This window comes from Corvus kubaryi, unplaced genomic scaffold (assembly GCF_017639235.1).
Source record: "Corvus kubaryi isolate FWS band 111438036 unplaced genomic scaffold, C.kubaryi_AGA036_p1.0 37385, whole genome shotgun sequence".
NCBI lineage: Eukaryota > Metazoa > Chordata > Aves > Passeriformes > Corvidae > Corvus > Corvus kubaryi.
In genome coordinates this window covers 6903841-6925997 of record NW_024581127.1, presented here as the reverse complement: position 1 = coordinate 6925997, position 22157 = coordinate 6903841, and the positions used below count along the sequence as shown (strand labels likewise).

The 22157-nt window shown below is 37.1% G+C and overlaps 1 protein-coding gene across 3 annotated transcripts in view; it reads right to left on the bottom strand.

Annotated features, from left to right (window-relative positions):
* Positions 1-14845: 14845 nt before the first annotated feature.
* The window catches only part of PKIA (cAMP-dependent protein kinase inhibitor alpha), a 43863-nt gene continuing 36551 nt past the window's right edge, over positions 14846-22157 (bottom strand). For all 3 annotated transcript variants that reach the window (XM_042035937.1, XM_042035934.1, XM_042035935.1), the window contains exons 2-3: positions 21860-22037; positions 14846-16842 (exon numbers count right to left, since the gene is read on the bottom strand). In XM_042035937.1, coding sequence (XP_041891871.1) covers positions 16763-16842; positions 21860-22010 — 231 coding nt within the window. In that variant the 5' untranslated portion in view covers positions 22011-22037 and the 3' untranslated portion in view covers positions 14846-16762. The remainder of the gene's footprint in view (positions 16843-21859; positions 22038-22157) is intronic.

The window sequence follows — 22157 nt, the reverse complement described above, 5'->3', positions numbered from 1 at the left end:
GGGGACAATTTCAGCTCTTTATTCTGCTTGTGGTTTTTTGTGCTTTCATTTCCTCTTTCCATGTCTTACTCTGCCAGTGTCAGTAACAGCTTGAGATCAAAAGAATTCCATGGTTGCTGGATATTATTTTCATAAGTAACAGCTTCTATATCTGAATAGGTTTTTTTTTACACTAAGTTCAGCCAGAATTTCTAGTCTTACTACGATCTAATATGATCTGTTCCTCTTCATAGTGAAGAAATACACTATCAAATTACAATATAAATATAAATTAATTTGTAATGCCATTTTAATTTCTTAATTTAAAAAAAATGCCTAAAAGGGTGAAATCATTTCATTTCATTGACAGAATCATGGCACATATGTATAAATTTAATTTTATTTACTGTTGCAAGGCATTTGGAGGGTTGCAGAAGAGCAGAATATTTCACCAGCTGGGTGGTCAATTTGTTGGTACATTACATAAATGCACCCAAGTTTTATATGTCTACCTAGCAAAGTCCATCTTCTAAGTGAGCATTTAGGAAAGACAAACACGTAAAGTGCTTTGTGGAACTCTCTGGCTTTGCAAAATCAACTTTGAGGCATTGTTTTGATTCTCAGTAATCTCTCACTTTTGGCTTGTGCTGTGCCTTATAAAACAGATTGTGTCCTAAACCAGCAAGCTGAAGCATGGAAGTGTGTTGGAAATGAAATACAAATGGTGCAGGGGATTTACCAAAAGTCATTTTGTTTAGCTTGCATATTCTGTGCTCTGAATTGCCCACTTATTTTTTAAGAATTTGCCTGCTAGTAGAACTGTAAAAAATAACATCCCAACATATTGTCCTGAATAAGTGTGCTTGAGATCACTCAAAAAATCACCAGCAAGGCTATGAGCAAAAGTCAGATTTAATATTAGACTACAAAGCACAACAGATTCCTTGGCAAGATTCACTCTACTTACAAGGGCAACTAAGGCACAACAAGGGAAAGTAAGCGACAACAAAACCAAACGAAATCCAGGCAATCAAAACAGAAATGAATTGAAACTACCTAGGGGAGTGTGTGTGTCTGTGTGTAAAGACAGTGTAAACAAGGATGAAAAGGAGTGTGGCCTAAAGTTTAACAACGCTTAAAATTAACAGTACTTTAACTTAACTTCTACCTTAATTTATATCTTAACCTTAACTATCTAACAGAGAAATAACACTTAACATCACTTAGCCTAAATTGTAACTTGACACGACTTCCAGATTTGCTATAGCATATGTGCAAAGGGGCGTGCACACAGACAGAAATAGTCAGTGCAAGATAAGGTACCTGTGGGGGCAGTGAAAATACTCACTTTGGATGCTTTTTTGTCTCCTGGTGGGCGAAGGATCGGGCCTCAAGGAGTGAGGGTATCGGCCCAGGACACGCCGTGTCTCGGCGATCCTCCAGGTATTGCAGACCTGAGGGTTTGCTGGCTCTGAGAGGCGTCCCCCTCAGAGGGAGATGCTGGTCACAGGCCTGCTGTGGTCCAGGAGAGCTCAAAGGGTCCCATTTTGGACCGCTGTTTATAGGGTCACAAGAGAGTGGGCTTCAATCATAACAATGTTTCATCCTGGCCACCGTTTGGGTCGGTACTTTCTTTGGAAGTGTGAGAACAGGAATGTTATGCCATTCAGGCCAGAGAACTATTTTCCAAGGCTGGTCATGACAAAAACCAGAAGCTTGTTAGGAGTTCCTGAGAGCGGACAGCGTTTTCTGATAAGCTCAGAAAGAGCTGAGCCCAGGTGGTGTTTTCAAGGACAAGGCCTAACAAGCATTTTCTCAGATCACACTGCAGCCTGGAAAGGAGTGGGTGAGGAGCGGGCATGTACCACCACAAATGGATTTCACAACAGTTCCATTTAGGTGACTATTTTGTGAGAAAGTTTTGCATAATCAAGCTATGATGAAAGAAAAATGAACTCAGTATTATATAATAAAAACAATAGCAACAATAATAGTAATAATAATCCTCCCTCATGACTCCTTAAAGTCTCAAAGCGGAATGTCAAATAAATATGAGTGGAATGAAAATAATCAAGATTTTGTTTGAAGAATGGGGATTTTATTTGTGTTTCAAATGTGTTGTTTGGTGTTCTGAACTTTCAGAACAATATGCTGTTCTCAGATGCCGCCATACAGCCCTGGTGCTGCAAGCAGTAACAATATTTGTAGTCATATGTTCAAAGAAAGAAGTGAGCTCTGAAATATCTTCACTGGATTCTGTTAAGGATAATTTTCTAGGATACAGACATTTTGCATTAAAAGGAACCATGCTACATCGTTGGACACCTCTCCGTCCCCTCCACTGATGGACCTGTAGTAGCAATTTTGCAGCAAATTCCCTAAGAATAAGTGCATCTATGCACAGATTTAGATTCTGATAAAAGATTAATCTTATTTACAGCATGGGCTTGATGCAGAAATTACAGGATACAGTTGATTCCTGCCCTCAAAGCCAATAAATAAATTTAATATTCACTTCAACACCATTAGCCTAGATTTACATCATAGGAGCCGAATTTGCCTCAGCAGCCTCACATCTACTCAGGAACAACGGATTTTAGAGAGATGGAGTCAAGGGAAAATGCCCTCTTGTAATTTTCTTTTTTCAGACGACCACTTAATTTCAGTGTCTCCCTTCATCAATTCTCCAGTCACACTTACAGATTTATGGTATACTTTTCTGTCACATAAACACCTATTTCTATTCATATCAGATAAATCATTCTGTTAAACACAGCAATATAAGTTACATTTTTCCTATTAGTTTTAAATGTAATTTCTTAGTGAAGAATAGGTCTTTATTTTTAAAAGTGTTGTCAAAATATTTGTTTGGAATACTATAAAAGCAACTGCCAGGTCAGAAAAGGACTAACTCCAAGGATTTTGTAGAATTTTTTTCTTCTTCTGTCCCCAGATATCATTCTTCCAGATGTATGTTTCTCTTGATAAAGGAGGTTTTGGGATTTTTTATGAATTATCAACATAATACATGAAAAAGGCAGGTTGTGTTATAAATTTAAAGACCCTAGGATGGAGAAGCAGTGAGTAACTGACAGCTTCAAAAGCAGCTGTTTGTCACTAACCTCTCCCAAAATTAGCTCGGAATATTAATGCTGGAAGGAAATCTGCTCCTGGATGCCAATGCTTGGTTGAACAGTTATAGTTTAAGGATGTTTTATTAGTCTTGTTGTAGGACAGAAAATGTTGGTTATATCTAAATTTCAGATCAGCTGTGGCTTGTAATCTCTTCTGTGAAGAGTTAATAAATGTTGGACTGTGTTCATGAGGAGGATGCAACTCTTGCAGTTCTTTGTCCTTTGAGGATGCCTAGACTGACTCTGGGTTATGGGCATAGAAATGGGATCTGCAGAAGTCACATGCCTGTACATAAGCCTGTACAGATTAGCACAAGGTAGTGTCAAAGATCTGAGTGTCAAGGATGTAAATGTCTCCCTTTGAGACTGGGATGCCTTTCTCTTGTTTGGTTTGACTGCTCTCATCAAGTATGTAAATTCCTTTGAGTAGTTACCTTTGAAGATGAGATTATCAATCCTAGCCTTTTCCTTAAAGAAAATAATCAGTGTAGTTTTGGACCCATTGCGAGGTAATCTAGTGGTTGTGGCATTCACCTGGGAGAAGGTAAGTAAGGCCTTTAATTTCTTTTTACACAGTGGGGAAACACTTTAAAAGGAAGGCTTGAGAGTCTCAGCACCAGAATACTTTCTTGTCTAGAAGGTAGATGGTGGAGATTCAAAGCCTCAGACAAAGCATGGGAATTACGCTAAACCTTTGATGTCACAGATCAAAGCTTTATTCTTCAAAATGTTGTGGAAACAGGCACTATTGCTACATCCTTTAATAAAGTGGTGTCCTAGGAAGAATGACTGTTAGATTAAGACACAGTGAACTGTCATGATCATCTGGCCTTTATTTTGTTTCATGTATGCTTGAGGTACTTTCTTTAAAGAGCAAAATGCCCCAAAGTTTCTGTGGCTTTCAACAGGAAAGAGGAAGAGATCTCACCTTCAGCCACAATGGGACATGGCATCTGGACTTTGAGTTATGTTTAGGACTCTTACTTAAGGTTTTGAGTTTTGACTTTAAAAGATCATTGGTAAAGTGATGAATACCTGTCTAAAAGAGTAGGAACTCGACTTTCTGGAAGAATGAAGGGTTTAGGGAGCAGTTCTGAGTCTTGTACTCAGTCGCTGTCACATTCAGAGCCTCTAAATGAGCTTTATCAAAAATAATCCTTGTGAAGAATGCTTCCCTCCAACATTTATTTCATGTCTCTGGCAAGGACGAGTGAGCATATTGGCTTATGGCTAAAAGATGGTAATTGAAAGAGAGGGCTAACCTTTCCTAATTGTGAAGTTTTAAGGTTACATGCGGCACCTTCGCTTCATGTACAGCACGTTTGTACTTCCTTGTGATGCAGCCTGGCAGACTGGCTCATAGAAATCACAAATTTCAAAGCCCAAGCTGAAAGCTTTTAAGATAAAATTGCTTCCTTGTCCAGTAATGTGTCTGCAAAAAGCTTAGTGTATTATCTTTACTGGAATATAAATGCTAACAAAGACTTTTGAACAAAGACAAAAATAAACTCATCCTACCTGGACATGTTAGGTATTATAATGCTCAAGAAAAATAGGTTCAGCTTTTCCTGTTGCTGAAGCTGAAAAAAATAATAACTGAATTGCCATGTGATTATGGTTGGTGAGTTGAGCAATTACTCTGCTTGGAAAATTGTACTGTTGTACTCATTATAGATTACAGAGATGTATAATCTATACCTATAATATTCCTATATATCTGTATGATTGTATCTGTATAAATGTAGCTAGTATATCTCTATATGGTTATATCTAATCCATATGATTAGATGGAGATATAGATATAAATAAAGATATATAGGTATAGATATAAATACAGGTATTTTATTGATGCACTACATGGTCCAAGAAACAAGTAGTAAGAGAGGGAGCCTTTCACTGCTCTGAACTCATTCACATATTACGTGGGCAAAAACCCGTTACTCCTGGCTGAGCAGTGGAATAGATTGATGTTCTTAGTCAGTATGCCTCCACATTATGAAATAAAGCCTCATCAGTATCCTTCTAAAACTCTTCCTAAGTGTTCTCTGTGCTGTAGGCAAAATAGCAGAATCACATTGAAGCCGTTACCTACAGAGTACATGTACTTCCCTGAAACTGCGCATTTCCTATGTAAAAATGTTTAAAAAGCCTTTATATTTGACTTAAGTCCAATGGGCTAATTTTTAAAGCATTAAAAGTAGATGTCTCAGGCTTAAACAATTAATGTCTTCAGAAAGTGGAGAGAGAAATGTCAGTATATGGTACAGAAATAGTAAGAAAGGAAATCAATTTACTAATATCAATGAAACATATATTGGTAAAAAACTATTAGATTATATTTAATTGTATTGAATTCTATTAAATATATTAAGTTTCAGATATTACCACTGGTTTAATTCATTATGCTAGTCCTGTTATATTCACCTTGCAGGACTACTCAAATGTTCAAGTAGAAAAGAACAAAGTATAAATGGAAAGGAAATACATTCCAAGTTCCATATCTTCTACCTCCTTCTACATGTGAGTGCAAAGAAATAAGATAATATGAAATACAGTAGTGTCATCCTGTCCCTTTAAAATAAAATCACTGGTACAACTCAGTCCACAGCTTTTCCATACAGGAAAAAGTTTTCATGTTAGAACAATTTTAAAATTCACATCGAATAGCACTGAAGGTGCTCTATAATGTCCCTGCTTGTGCAGGAAGGCTGGACCAGATGATCCCCTGGGGTTCCTTCCAACCTGACCCATTCTGTGACCCTGTGCAATGCAGAGACTTGTAGCTGTTACCACTGAGGACACTTAATTGTCAGCTCAGTCATGTACTTTTATGAGCAATGCAGTTGCTAAAGTGAGCAAACTCCAAATGCCTGTTGCTGGGGTTATTGATGCCCTTTCTTTAGAACCTCGCACAGCGGGTCAAATGAGTGTCTTTTGAAGTACTGCTTTGATTACCATTTCAGTTTGGGTTTTTTCAGGTTGGTGGATTGTCATAGGTGGAGTAGTTGATCACTGTGGTTTTGAACTGCAACCTCATTGTGAATCATCTTGTGTCTAAATCTGCAAAACCCCATTCACCCAGTTAATGTGGTTCGTAAAATATTATGATGACTATAGTGAAACTGGTACCTACATTTGAAATACCAGTTCCACTTGTGATATGAGCCTTTGCTATCTCATTTCATGAGAAAGGGCAAAATTAATAGAAAATGAAGGTGAAAAGACAAGTTTGTGAGTCTTGATTCTTCGTCATATTTTTAGAAATAAAGAAATATTTGTGCTAGACACTGAAGGGAATTGTCTGTGTAACTAAACTGGGAAGTCCTACCAAACATTTTTGGTAGGGTGCAATTCAAAGAACCTAAACTAGATTGTGCTCCTTAATCATCCCCTGGAGAAACTTCTCTCTCTCGACTCTATCTCAGCCCAAACCAGCACAATTGATTAGATGAGGGATAGGAATTTCTGGGTTTAACTGGGGCAATTTATTTAGTGAAACCTCAGGGCAACAAATAAGCCATTAATTCTCCTTGTGACTGAAACTTGAACGCAAAAAAATTACCAGCTGAATCTGCTTCTGGTAGTCTCTCCATATGAGTTTTATCTCCATATGAGTTTTATACTTCTCCAAATCTGTTATCTTTAGTCAAGAGAGTTTTTATGAGATTTCTCTGTAACCTGTATAAATCAGGTCCACATTTAAAAAACAAAGTGTTATTTTTGCAAAAGGTACTGAGCACAGTCTAGTAATTACTGTATATGTACTGTGCCATAAAACTCAAGGTCATTACTTGTTTTTTTCTAGCTTGAAATTAATGGCTCAGTTCTTCACATTTAGTATTATTGTGAAAATATTCAGGAAGCTGGAAAATCTACTGAATAGTTTTACATGTCCTAAAGAAATAAAAACAGCAGAGAAAACAAATCAGTTTTAATATGGGAGATAAAAGTAGTAAGCCCTAAATACTTTTTGACCTCAAAACACATGAACAGCAGTCACTGAAGTATTTTAGAGAAACAGTCATGCTTCAGAGAACAGACCCTAAATATTTAATGGAAGGCAGTAAGGAGGAACCATAAAGAAGCTGTGAGGTCTTGGGAAGATGTTGACTGGTCTTGCATGTAGCTGACATGAAAGCAGGTCTCCTGCAGGTCAAACAGGGATAAAAATATTATCTTGATGGATCTGTGTGCAAGTTTTGCAAAACTACTGTAATTAGGGCTAGGGTTTGCTAAACTACGATGGTAGAATAAATAAGGTACTTTGTCTTTTGGAAACAGCGTCTTCAGGATACCACAGTACAAGGTGCTGACATTTACATTAATGTCAGGTATTTTACAGCCAAAATTTGGTAGAAGAATGCTATTTAGTAAAGGATGTGGATTTTTCTCTAATATTTAATATGTGAACATGTTTTTCTTTGACAAAGAATCACAGAATCCCAGAATAAACTGAGTTGGAAGGCGCCCTGAAGGATCATAAAGTCCAGCTCCTGGCCCTACATAGCACTGTCTCCAAGAGTCATACCCTGTGCCTGAGGGTATGGACTGTCTGCCTAATTTTCCAGTCCTTGAATACTTATACAAACACACATATACATATATGGAAAGTAGCTTTCATCAGACAGATCTATCATTTTCAGCTCTGAAAAAACCAGGAAGTTTTAGGGAAGAACGTGCTCCCAAACAAAAGAAACAGAATTCACAACTGATATGGTTGATAGGTGGCTGCATACACTGAGGTTGCCAGTAACTCCTTTGAAGAAAGCTGTGCATGCAGTAGAGATGTGTTTGCAAGAGTGAAATAGCAGTTTCTGGTTTTTGAGTGACACAAGTGTAATGCTTTTGCTACGTATTGAAGAAATTCATTACTGTGAGGGTGTCAAGGCACTGGAACAGGTTGTCCAAAGTGGTTATGGATGCTCCCTCCCTGGGAGTATTCAAAGATGGGGCTCTGAGCAACCTGGTCTAGTGGAAGGTGTCCATGCCCATGGCAGGGGGGTTGGATGATCTTTAAGGCTCCTTCTAACTCAAACCATTCTATGATTCTGTTTGGAAGTACCATTGCAAAACAACTTACCACCCCTGTCACAATTCATATTACAATATTCTGTGGGGTCTATATTTGTGAAAGCATAGATAGGCCACTTTAAAGGGAATGAAATTTCTCTGTGGCTTTGTTTTATGCAGAACTGTTTCATAATCCTAAATGATTGGTCACAAGACTTGTTGGAGAAGGTTGAAGAAGATAGTGAAAAGAGAAAAAATTTGTTGATATAAAATTGAACCCACTGCAGCACTAGGTCACCTTTCAGACATTAGGAAAGAAGGTAGAAAATAGGTTTACTCACCAGAGCTCTCTTCCATTTTCCTTTTCTCTTTGAAACATCTTGGGCTACTTATGGTAATAGCCACCAAATCCCTTCGTTATTTGTCTTTTTAAGACCTAGTTGTTTGGCCCTGATCATGGGAATAGCACAAGGAAAGAGAAGTCTATCATAAACACCCTGTAATGCTTTGGAATTTTCCTTCTGAATTTGCCTTGATGAAATTTCTGAGGTTTGTTTTCTTGCTCGTTTGGGTCTTTTTTGATGTGTTTTGTTCTGAGGGTTTTTTTTTTTGGGGGGGGGGAGGGGAGGTGGAATTCCAATAAGCACAAACTTTCCATAAATTACAGATGACTGTTCTTTGGTTTTGCTATGACGACTATTTTAATTCAAAGCTTATTTTATATACTCACATTATTAATTTCCTGATAGTAAATGTCACCAGGAAGCTACACTGTTTTGTCTGCGCTGCCACACTGGTGAACATAGGCTGGGATTCTATGGGCTGTCCTCGGGGCTATCAGAGTTTGCATGAAGACCCAGCCAATAATGCATTTCTGATTTCAGTTCATCTACTGCAACCAGTTTCAAGGCCTACTTTAAAACCCCCAGGTTTATTTCCAGTAGTTATGGAAATCTTATTTATGGGGTATGGGTGCAGTGCCTGGGGAAACTCCGAAAAATAATGTGTTTTAACAGCTTAAGTACAAAAGCCAAGGTCATAATTCATTCATGTAAAAGATGTATTTACAATACTTCGCTCTCATGACTGCAAAGATTTTTCTCAATCCCTTAATCACCCCAGATCCATCGTAGCTGTTTAGACCTTTGTTTCTATGGGTTGGTTTAATTCCGAATCCTTTTATTTAAAAATACACCCCAGTGCCACCAGGAGGTGTCAGTGTGCCATTTATTGGTTACTTTCCAGGGTGCTTGCCTTTTTTTTATTTTTGGGGGGAAAGCTCCATAATAACGCCAAAATAGTAGCAGTTTCTATAGAATCATTATAATTATTATTATACATTGTAGGTATTTGCACTTCCAAACAAATGAGGATGTTGTGTTTGTGTCCAGAGAGTTCTTAATTCTTTCCATGGATGCAAGAATTACAGATGAAAAAGACCTGTTGAGTCATCCATCTTCTTCCCTTCTGGCATGCCCTGTTCTCTGAAATAAACTGTATAATGTATTGAGTGAGGATATCAGTCTGTTGCTAGGGAAATGATGACTATAATCAGATGTTACACAGTCTACATTTTGACTGCATTGCAGGATCAAAGATGAGGCTGTGAAAACAATGATTTTTACTGAAACACTTAGGTTGTGCCCTATTTGTACTTGTGTATAATTTCCAAGAAGACAGGAGTGTGTACTTCAAAAAGCTAAATATCTCACAGTATTTTTATGTTGCATATTCCCATTTGGTCTGTGATGTTTAACTGGAAAGTATATAGTGTAGTTTCAGTGCAAATACAGGCATAAGATATGTACAGACATTACAAATAACTACAAGACATCCTATTACACTTCAGCCTAAAGTAGAGCCATTTTTATTACCACATGGATATTCAGAAGTATACATCAGAGTGAACAGTAAATCTATTCTCATTTGAACATCAGACAGGAAGAAAGTATTAATTGATAAAATGAGCCTGGTGATAGGAGGTATGGTTCAGTTGTACTCCACAGGGTCTCTTGAAAATCCTGCTCCAACCAAACTAAAATACAATGTTGCAACAGTCACAAGCACGACCTGTAGACGCTGTGTCTGAGGGAGGGCAATGTGCAGGAATGACACTTTTTTCATGGCTGTACAGCCAGATTGACTTTTTCTACTTTTTACTGCATCTTCTAACCAATGCATTTTGATAAAGTGCACACCATCCTTGTTGAGAAGAAATTGTTAGCCTGAAAATGGTGTGTTTTATGGGTTATGGCAAAACTTCTTAAAATACTAAAAGCTTTTTAAGTTTGCCAGATCTAATTTAGTAGCCACATTTCTGTGAGGATGTGGCTTTCAGGCTGGCTGTGTAACACTGTAAGCTTAAAGCCCCCCCTCCTCCCCAAATTTATGCATAGTGTTGGTCTTTTATATTCATCTGTAACTATAACACCATTCCACCAAAAACTTAACATAGCCTCTTCCAGGACCAGTTATTGGATTCCCACAAGTGACAGCAGTCCCAGGACATTTTAAAGTAAATCCGGACCCCAAGGACTCATATGTTGAGTTCTATTGATAGAGAGAAATATTAAAGCAGCAGATAGATATCATTACAATACATGTGTTCTCTCATCAATAGCCAGCTACTCACTGAACTGGAAAGAATGTGGATAACAAGACATTTTACAGGCAAGTGAGTTGACTGAACTAAAGTGAGTTGATTGAACTAGTACGAAATGCAGTGAAATTTCACTGAGACTTAACGATAAGATTCCCACATCAAAGACATAGCTAATACACATTGGCTAGATACTTGCCATTTGAGGACCCTAAAAATAACTGAATCCTACTAAGAAAAATGCATGGTTTTGCTGATGTGCACATTGTAATACTGAATTTCTCTGCACAATCATGTGTTGCTCTTTTTTTATTGAAAAGAAGGACCTGCAAATAAAAATATATGAGTAATGAAATGGATCTGTTAGCATGCTGTGCGGTTAAAAATAACGTTTTCTTCTTTGCTGCCTTGGAAGCCTCTCTTTCTGGGTTCATACTTAAAAACTGTTTTGTGTATCTGTCTGCAATACCCATGTTTGATGAACACAATGAGACATCATTTACATGCTAATGCAACAAACCAGATGTAGAATAGATCAACTCACATGAAGAGCTGCTCAAGATTTGATCTCTCAACAAAGATTTCCCATCCCTGTAGGTGATATGTCACTATTTCCTATAAATTACTGCCAAGCTACCTTTTTTTAAAATCCCATCTCTTATCTTTTTGTATGCAAAAACCTGATTAATTTTTCAAGATCATAAGGTGTTTTTTCATGAAACTAGATCTAAGCATTAACTGATTAATCACCGATAAAACACGTATCATCTGTCTTTGCTATTGCAAGAAGGTGGTGTGGATTTTTCATGAATATTTCTGTCTCAGACATTTTGAGAGCACTCAAGATCATCTGCCTCAGTCGAACTTTTATAAGGCTACCAACTATCACACTACACTCATGGATCAGTGCCAGAGAATTCCTTAATAACAAATAGGATTGAAAGTGTATACTGATGGCTAATTTGCTAAAAGCTTACCTTAAGAAGTCATAAGCAAATCATCACTAGCACTGTTTTTTTAATAAACATTTGGTTTCAGGGTACCGAAGCATGCATTGCCTTAAAATACCAAGAGATCATTTGTACACACACGTCATGTGTTGACAAGTCCGTCCTGTCCTCCATCCTAAAACATCAGCAACTCCAAAGCCACAATGTAAAAATAAATGTAAAAGGATAGAACATGAAGTTCTGCTGCTTTCAGAAGAGGGGGATGCTTTTTGTAAGTGTGAGTGCACTATGTTTTTGTTTAGCTTTACTCTCTGCTTTTAAGACTTGTTCATATTTTGTTAACTCTCTATTAGATAGTGAGTTAACGCTCATTAGATAACTCACTATGTAACTCATTATTAGACAGTGAGTTAACAACAACAGGAACTGATTCAGTACCTTTGTTATCTGAGATTTGTCCACACCATAGTTTGTTCATTATCTTCCCTCAGACAGATACTAACAATATGTTACAGAAAGTAGTGGAAATGTACCAAACATCCACATTGATCATTTCTGTCCCTACTCTCTCGCAGGAAAAAATAAGTTCAGCCTGAAGCTATAGAGAACAGTGAGAATGTTCCTGCTACTACCTTTATTTCTATAATTTTCTTATCTGTTAAGTATTTATCTTTTTAAGAGCATTCTGTGTTCTGTGTTAGAGAACAAGAGATACCTTTGATTTCATTAGAACCTGTTGGATACTATGATTGGTCTCAAGGGTACGTGCCACAGATTTATGGATGCTTGTGTTCTAGAGTACTGTTGAGAACCTGAAGCTGGCTCTAAAATCAAAATATCACCTAAAGTTGAACTATTTGTCTTCTTTTTAGCTATTATCAGCACATCCTAACTGTTCATCATATGATGGAGGAAGCTATTTTGTGCACTGGGCCCACCTGCCTTACTATTAAGAAAAGATACCCTCCTTATATTGCTGGCCTATCTTTTTGAATCTACACTTCCTTCCTGGCTCTACTGCTTCTTCTTGAAAAGAACTTTGTAACAGATCCCACTCTGTGCATTGATCAAAAAGATTAAGTGAAAGCATCCTATCCACTACCAGACTTTAGTCAGTCAATACACAGTAATACAGCACTGCACGTATTTCTAGGGTATTATTTTACATCAGGGAACCACAGGACAGAAAATAAACCAGCCAGGAAGAGATGCAGTGGAAAACAAAGTAAGAAGTTGGCAAAAATAGAGCAGTTCAACATAGGAATACTGCTGAGATAAGGGAAACTTTGTCAAAGCTGAGGTTACTATACTGTACTCAGTCTCTACAGCAGCTCTCAGTCTTTCCTCTGAACAAAATTCAGTGAAGTTTCTGAAACATAAAATACAAACATTAAGAACACCTGAAATTCTCCAGTTTAGCTGAGAAAGGCATTCACACTGCAGAAATTCCATCTTAACCACTTTGGTATTTGCTCCTTCTGGACACTAGATAATTAGTTATCCACTTGCACTCCTACAAGGATACACCTTTTCCTATTTCAAAATTGTGGGAAAAAAAATGCAAGAGAAATTACGTAGATGAGGAGCAAGTATACTGACATTTTTTCACATTCAATAATTGTGTTCTGGAAGGTCGTGGTGAACTTTTGGCTCTAAAATGATAGTTTGATGAAGTAACAAATGTGTGTGCTTGCTGCTGTCTTTTAACACATGCTTTTTGAAGCACACGGCCAACATTAATGGAAATAAGCAGAAGAAAGAAATGCTAGTATCTCTGTCCAATTCTAGTTTTAAAAGTTCCATGTGTTTCAAGTGGACAGGGAACCTGAACCCTGCAAGTGCAATGCTTGTGGATATAGTCATAGACTTTATTATGGAAACAAGAACTTGAATACAGAGACTTTTTACGAGATGGTCCTTCAGAGTGACAAGAGCACTGAAAACATCCATCTAAAGAGACAGCAAAAGAAACCCCCAAAAATGAAACAACAAACCTACCACCATCCCATCAAAGCCAAACCTTTTAAGGATAAGGAGTATTCTATTATGCTGATATTTCAGTCCTGACTTCGTTATGTTTATATAGCTTTCTGGCAAGATCTTTTTAAGATAATCATGGATTAAACAGACATTTAACTTTCAGGAACACAATAAAATATAAAGAAGATACTGGAACAGAAGCCAGAGTGTCAGGTTAGCTGAAAAAGATAGTTAACAAAAGTAAAAAATAACCCAATCCAAGTCTGGTTCTACCATCAGTGTCCCTGCTATATGATGCAATTACATAGCAGTAAAGGTGTGAATATATTTAAAGTAGCTCTTCTGTAATTGCTTTGGTAACAATAATACTCAAGATATAGTGTTGTGATTTGGCACATGTTTACATTAAGTGAGGCCTGCTTATAGATGCTACAGAAATATCCAAAATTAAGACAGCAAGCACAGTTCAAGTGATAAAGCAAGCACTCATACACTTTTGGGGGAAGAGGAACATAAATAGCCTTTTACTCCACTAAAATTAACAATGTTATTTTCATCACAGAGAGATGTATTTCAAAAACCAGCAAAAGTCTCCATAATTTGTTGAAAAACAAGAGAAAAAAAAGAGGAGAAATAGAAGAAACAAGTACAAAATAGAGAGGAAAGGCTGAAATTAATTTTATTTAACAACACAAAAGAATTAAGAAGGAAAGTATACTGAAATAAAGAAAAGCACTGAAGGAAAATAAGGAAAACCATCACTTTAATATACTGCAAATACTTATTTCACTACTGCCTTTTTCTGCAACATTTTACTGATGATGTTTCATAGATCATCAATAAAGTAACACTATAAAAAAAATCTAGAATCCTATTTTCTTCTGGCATTTGTGCTAGATTGAGAGTAACTAGTCCATGACAAAGGGACAACCAGTTCAGCTTGAAGACTTGATGCAAGAGCAAAAGGGGGAGAAAAAATTTAAAAAAGGTCAATAATAATGTGTTACGTTTGAAAGGACCACCAAGTGAAACAAATGAATAAAAACTGTTTAAGGATAACAGTATTTTCAAAGCAAATGGACTACTTCTCTTACCAAGAAGACAGGGCATTTGACAGCTAATAAGACAGCAAGGCATTCAGCTTCCAAACACTGAAAGGTGAGAGTTAATATTACACGCATGAGCCACAAGCATACGGCTGGCTTGTTTTTTATTAACACTAATAGATGATCTCATAATACTGATCAGAAGTGTTTTTTTTCCTCCACATATCTCACAAAAGATTTTCAGGTGACAAGTACTATGATACATATGGTAGAAACAAACAGCTGTGGCCACAAAGATGTTTTGTTAACTGATGATTAATATATTCAGGAAGCTATCACACTATTCATTAGTAAAAGTTTACAAACATTAAAAAGTGCATAACATTTGAAACCAACAACACAAAAATATATATAATATATATATATACTATATATAAAGTGACATCACCTCCTATTAATAAAAGAAAACAAATCTTCTGACCTTGTGATTGGTGCTTGTGTGATTGCCATGGTTTACTATCAGTCACTCTTCACTCACCTTAGTCACACAGAGGTGTGGCTGCCCCATTTTGCAGCATTCAGCCTCCTGTATGGCCTTGTCTATTGGGGCAGGATGAGGGGGGAAAAAAAAAATCAATCAGCAATAGCTACTGCAGAACAGGTTATTAATTTGTAGATATTTTAAGTGATGTCCTGGATGGACAAGCTATCCTGGTATTTTGATGAAGGCCCAGTTTGGACTGTCATTTTGGAATAGATGAAATGGGAAAAAACCTAGGCTTTGGGTGCTAGAGTCTCTCACTTCCCTTTCCAACTCGAAGCCAAAAGGCTGCTGTAGCAGATTTTAGCACTTGGCTGTTCTGGTGCATCAGTAACAGGCTAATGGCTGTGCAAACTCAACAGCCTGGTCAACTGAGGCAAAGGCAAGGAATAGTGAAAATCGAACCCCTTGCTGGATCTAGACCAGGATCCATTCATTGGACTATACTGCATTCTAAAACTCATTCAGAATACATAATTGGCAATAACCTATGCCAGTTATTTTCCCATGTGTAAACAAGGCCTGTCTTTTACAATGTGAATCAGGAAAACCTCTAGCACCATGGAATTAGTTTGAATTTTAACCCATATAAGGTTATAAATGTATTCTTAAAACTACCATAACAATAAAATACTTGGAACAACATTTTAAAAAAATATCTCAGAGAAAGATTAAGAAATTGGGACCAAAATTAGAAAAATGGGGAAGAATAACATAAAAGATTCAATTTGAGTCTCTGATATGCAACTAACTACAGGCGAGTGGCAAAACTGTACCAAGGACACAACACACGCTCAAGTATTCACATTAACAAATCGTTTTGAAGGCTCATCTAGTAACAAATTAGTGTTGCTGAGTCATTTAGGTTTAGGCATGATCAATTCAGCGGTTGACGTTTAGATCTATCATGTGCACATCACCACCTTATGCAAAAACCAGCCCTTTCAAAACGTGTGGTAGAAAAATTCACAGTAACAGAAATATTCTTCATGAGCAGTTGAGAAGGGGCAGTGTGGAGCATCTAAGTTGTACAATACAAAAACCATTGTAAATAACAGAGCTGTAAAACAGATGCAAAGTTCTAAAAACAGTGCTTTCTTTACAGTTCTTATAATGGGCGAACACTTTGGCCAGAGAATGTTAAACTCTGAGGATCACACAAGCCTTTGCTTAAGATACACAATTAGATCCTCTGATGCTTCAAAGGCCATTTGCTACAAGATTTACCTGTTCTACTTTCTAAAAGTGTTCCCATCGAGTAGTCATTATGAAGGGATCCATCTGGTGACACTATCCCAAAAAATCAATACATGTTCAACCATTGCTAATGACAGAGGTAGAGAAAATTCTGTCTTCTGTCACAGCTTGTACCCAGATTTTTAGCATTGTGTTGAGTGGGTTCCAGCAGTGAAGACACATGCACTTTCTTTTCTACTAGCTTGCTCATGGAAACAAATTTGTTCCAGCACACTCTTGTAGCCTGAAAACATCCAGCAGCTGCTCCACTCGGTCAAAGTCGGATGTCAGCTTTCTTGCTTTGCTGCCTCCCCTTGGGCCTCCCCGGTTTGCTCACTTGGATTTCGTTGTGCATCTCCTTCTCCTTCTATAACACAGGAAAAAAGGATGAGTAATCCACCCTAATATAAAGAGGTCTTGCTACCAGAACCCTGACTGTTCATCCATCAGTTTCATAAACAAAGTAAAAAGAAACTGAAACTGAAATATGAAACTCTTTACCACTAAGATAGCTATACTTTGTTTTTGAAAGTCTTTTGAGATGCAGATTTCTACTACAACCAACAGTATCACTTTAAGTAAAGACAAAAGTAGCTAAAAAATAATGAATTTAACAAAAACAGCAGGGTATTTTTGAAAATGTATTCACTATGATGCTATAACAGAGTAAGAGAAAAAAACCTCATTGCGCCAATCTGAACAAAGTTTGCTATGAAGAGAAGCAACTTCAATAGAAGCAATTGTTTGTTAAAGCTGCTTCAGTTCTGTGCGTCTGGTTTCAGCACTGTGTCCATGGTATTCAGTCCAGCTGTCTCACTGCAAACCACAGAAGGACTCGAGGAACAGATCACATCCTACAGGGGCCCACTGAGCAGGCAACTCACAGTCTGTCTAAAGAAGGCTAAGAAAAGCATTGGCAAATGCTTTTAGTATCTATATGCAAAGTATTGTATTTTATGTAACAATTAAAGACCTCAGAGGTTCAGGCAACAGGAAGGTAAGTGCAAGTGAGACACAAGTCCCTGAACACCAGACGCATCAGCTATAGATACATAACAATGAATAATGTTAAGACTTACATTGTCTCTTGTACCTTGCAAGGATTCAGAGTAATTTGTACTGAACTGGCTTAATAACTTAAGAGAAGAAAATTTCATGGCTAGTTGTAAGGAGGTCTAGATAGAGGTAGCAGTGCCTCGTATTTTAATCTACAGATCTTTAGAATAAAGGCAGGGTTCTCAATGCAGATACTTATTGTTCCCTCATTTCAGATCACATGGTACATCTGCAGATTTATTTCTGTTTATAGAAATAAGCATCATAAACACCTTCTCTTTTCTGAGTAGAAGAAAGAGCACACTGGTAGTGGAAAAAAGTTCTTTGCCTTGCAAAGAACATTGCAAACAGCTTAGACATGATAGCTGTGTTTTGTGCATGCACTGAGTATTTAGGCAGGCAAATACCTCAAAGCGTACTGTGAATTATCACATTCAACCTCTTGAAAACTTGCATGGAAAGCTGATTGGCCTATACACAGTGAGGTTTGTTCTGTTCATTATGGGTTGAGTAATAAATACACAATTTTTTTGCAAGGTACTTTCTCAGAAAACTCTTCTTCAGTTTCATCTCTCAAATTAGAAAGGATTCCATCAGGATGGATCTACATGTGATTATTTACTATTGGACAGAAATCCCTTTTGCCCCAGTTGTCCAAACACCTTCTACAAAACATCCTACATTTGTTCTGATACTGCAGAAGACCTGATGAGTGTAATCTCAGGGTTTTGTTACTTTTTTGCCCGCTCTGCCCTCCATCTGTTCTGACTACTACTATGTGGGCAAGCCAAACTTTCCTGGTAGAAATCTTACTAAAACAAATATAGGAAAAAACCCCCCAAAACTGAAGAGCAAAAAACACTCTTGCAAGGTATTTGTTTTTAAAAGAAAATTCATTCCTGGACAAAAAGCCTAAGTATTTCACTACCTTAGTGTTAAACATAGAGCACAGAGGTTCAGGGAAAGGGCACTAAGGTTTAATACACCACTTCTTGAAAGATTCTTCTCAACTTGCTGAAAAAATTCACTAATCTAAATCCATTTAATCTGTAATACACTATCTTGGTACCAAATTTTTCTTTCTGCTGGCAGAGCTCTCCTACTAAAGGCTTTAAAATATATTTACAGAAATAAATTTGCCTTTAAGTTCTGAGAATCCCAAAACTGCTAAGCACATTGCTATTCTTCCTTTAAAATTTGATGGCTAGACACTCTCAAGAGCATGATTGTAATTCTTACACAGCATTTTGAAACCAGCCGGCAGTATTAAAAAAAGAAACAAAACCAAATAATACCATATTCTAAGCCACCATACAGTTGTGTGAGTTGGTCAGCTGGCTATAGTTACCAGTCCTGCTAATGTGCAGCTTTTAACTCATTTTTCTTCCTGTAACATTACTGACTTTACAGTGTCTATCACTATTCCCCCTGCTTACACCCAAAACATTTCTACCGCGGACTAAAATCAATTTTTTTCAATCACTAATTTCTACAGCCAGTTCTTCATTCCAGTTCCGTATGACTTCAACACCCTATTGCCCCCATTATTTGTAGATGCTTGGACCCCTACAACTTTTATACAGAAACATCCTTTTCACTCCTGTGTTCTCTAGCACCTAGAAAACCAGCAGTTTGTTTTAGAGATTAGATCTGCAGAGACTTGTCCTCATTCTTCAATGTACTTTCTCCTCACGACTTCATTTAGCTACAACCACCTGTAAGACGATCAAGTTTCTTGGATTGCACTGGTTACCTTAAGAGTGTTGAGCAGGAGAGACACCTGCTGATTTCCCTACTAAAAATCTTTCTTTTGCTTCTGTTTTATGATTTCTCTTCCAGTTTTCTATCAGATGTACACAGTGTTGCTTTTAGTTAATTTAGGTAAAACGTGTTGACACAGTCCTTGGAACCTGTATTTTGGGGCTTGAAAAATATATCCATTCCACAGATAATAACAGGTTGTTAGCTTGTTATGGACAAAGAAAACTGGGACAGCTGTTTTGAAGGGAGAAGTATCATATGTTATTATACATAATTATGCAGTATTTATATGTTATTATACATAATTATGCAGTAAACTCTTGATTATTTGTCATTGGCTCATTAATGAGGGGATTAACCAACACTCACTTCAGGTATCAGTTACTGAGTAACAGAAAAATACATAGTCCTTGAATAAGCCTAGTGCTGTTAAAAGCTGTTCTGTTTTTCTACAGGAAATGTATCTGCAGGCTTTTCGAAGTGAATGTACTAAATATGCTTGGGTAGTTTAATTTACATATGTTTTATAACGACCTTTTTTTTCTTTAACATCTGCATTATCCTACTCTGCCATTACTCCACGCAGCTGAAACCAAACACACTTGCAGTTTTGCTAGAAAATACACACAGCTGTAATAAGAATAAAAAAAGGACAGAATCAAAACTTGATGTCTGTATTTATATAATTAGGTTGTACTTAGCATAAATTGTCTGACATACACCTTGAAAGAAATAAGATATAACCCCCAAACATGTGTTTTCTTCTTAATCCTGTCAGGTGTGATGCACTTATGCATCCTACAAGCACTAATATATTCTGAACTGGGATTTGACACGCAAAATAATTTTTAGCCTCTCTTGGTTTGGAAAGACATGACGTGATAATACACTAATACTCACATGAATGCTAGGTAAGACAATGCCTTTTCCAGTATTTTTGGTTTGGAGGCTTTTACTTAGCCCCTAGTTGCACTAATAATACCGAATTTAAATGTATTTTCATTTTATCTAATGGAAACTGCATAACCTCGTGAAGAAGCATGCAGGCATTTCTGTGTTTCTACTATCCAATTTTATGAGCAGCTCTGCATACTTTTCTGCATTGATGAAGTTACCCAGGCTGCAAAAAGGATCACCAAGAAGAACTAAAGAGACTCCTGAATTATGTATAAAAAATTAGCCTAACAGTTACCTAAACCATTCTCATCATTACACAGCTAACTGCATGTACAAAATGCGTATCAACATATGTTGCAGGCAGAGAGTCCCTTTTTTTTTTATAGCTCACAAAAGAACACATTTCTGGCTTATAACTACTCCACTGTTTAACTTAAAATCAGGGATTCTTTTTATCTTCTAAATGGACAAGATCAAAGACAATTTTGAAAAGTGTAAATCTGAGACTGAAGAAAATTAAAGCATGAAGGAACATTGGCCTTATGCCTTTCAAATGGCACCTACTTTCTATTTATCCAACATTTTACATTTGTCCCCACTAAAATAAATAGACACACCTACACACATACTTATAAAGCATTTCTTTTTAAATAGAAATAAACTAAAGGTCCTGCCCAGATAGAATTCCATGCATCTAGAATCTATAGGTCCCCTACTGGCAACTGCAGAAAGAATGACTTAGGATGTACATTAGTCCAGAAGCCAAAAACAGAACCCCTCCTTCAAAACAGCACTACAACCACCTCAACACCATGCTGCCCACATCTGACTGTGCTGAGAAGAGACTCCCTCTCAGAACTCTCGTCTTTATCCCTGAGAAAAGTATGTGCACAAACAGGGTGGCTGCTTATCAGTGGTTTCTTCTTTGCTGAATTTGTTTTCTTCTGCTATTAGTAAAATAAGCAAAATCACCTCTCCCCTGACATCTGAAAAGGGCTTTCTAATATCTGTAAGATCCATTCACCAGCTGCTACTCATGTAACAAAAATAAATACCCAGTCATATTACTATTTTTATTTCTTGTACGGTCCACTCTCCCTCCTTCCTCTCAACTGAATATGCACAAGCATTTAAAGATTTAGGATTGCATTACTGGTTATCACCTTAAAAGAAGGACAGGTATCAGCCGAAAGGAGAAACAAAGATCCAGGTAAAACAAACAACAGCGCATGCCTATTGCTCTTTCCTTTGGCAGCTGAAAAAAATTTAATTTCACAATAACCTTTCAGTAGACACATGGCTTCTCCTACAGGCTTCAAACCAGAGAGCTTCCATTAAAGGATATTGTGAAGACTTGGGTTTTAATAAAGATTTCCTTATTTTCTTCCTTATAGTCTACTTTTCACAAAATTTATCCTGTTCCCTGCCACTAGGAACTCACTGCAGAACAACTTTTCTTTTTTCAGTGATGTGTTGTACTTGCAAATAACCACCCTTCCCATTTATGAAACCTGTGGTTCTTATTGCAGGCAACCCATGTTGATTAGATAATAAAATATTTCTGCTGCTGAGGGACAAGGGAATAATGTGGGCACATAAACCATACTTTGTGTACTGTCCTTCTCATTTTAGTTTTAAATAAATATAATAAAAGCCCAAAACATACTCACCTGTTTTGTTTATATCAAGCTCTGATAACTTTAAGGCTAGTTCACTAGAGTTCCCACCGGGAGAGGACACAAGGATGTCATGTAACGCATTTCTTCTACCTGTTCTTCCTGAAGCAATAAAGTCTGCATATGTAGATTCCACATCAGTCATTGCTAACAAATATCCACATAGCAGTACCTGGATGGGAGGAAAAAAAGAAAAACAAAAACCACCACTTAGACCACCAGAAAAACAGAGGACTTTATGGATTAGGAATATAACTGGAAGGAATATAACTGGAAGGAATATAACTGGAAG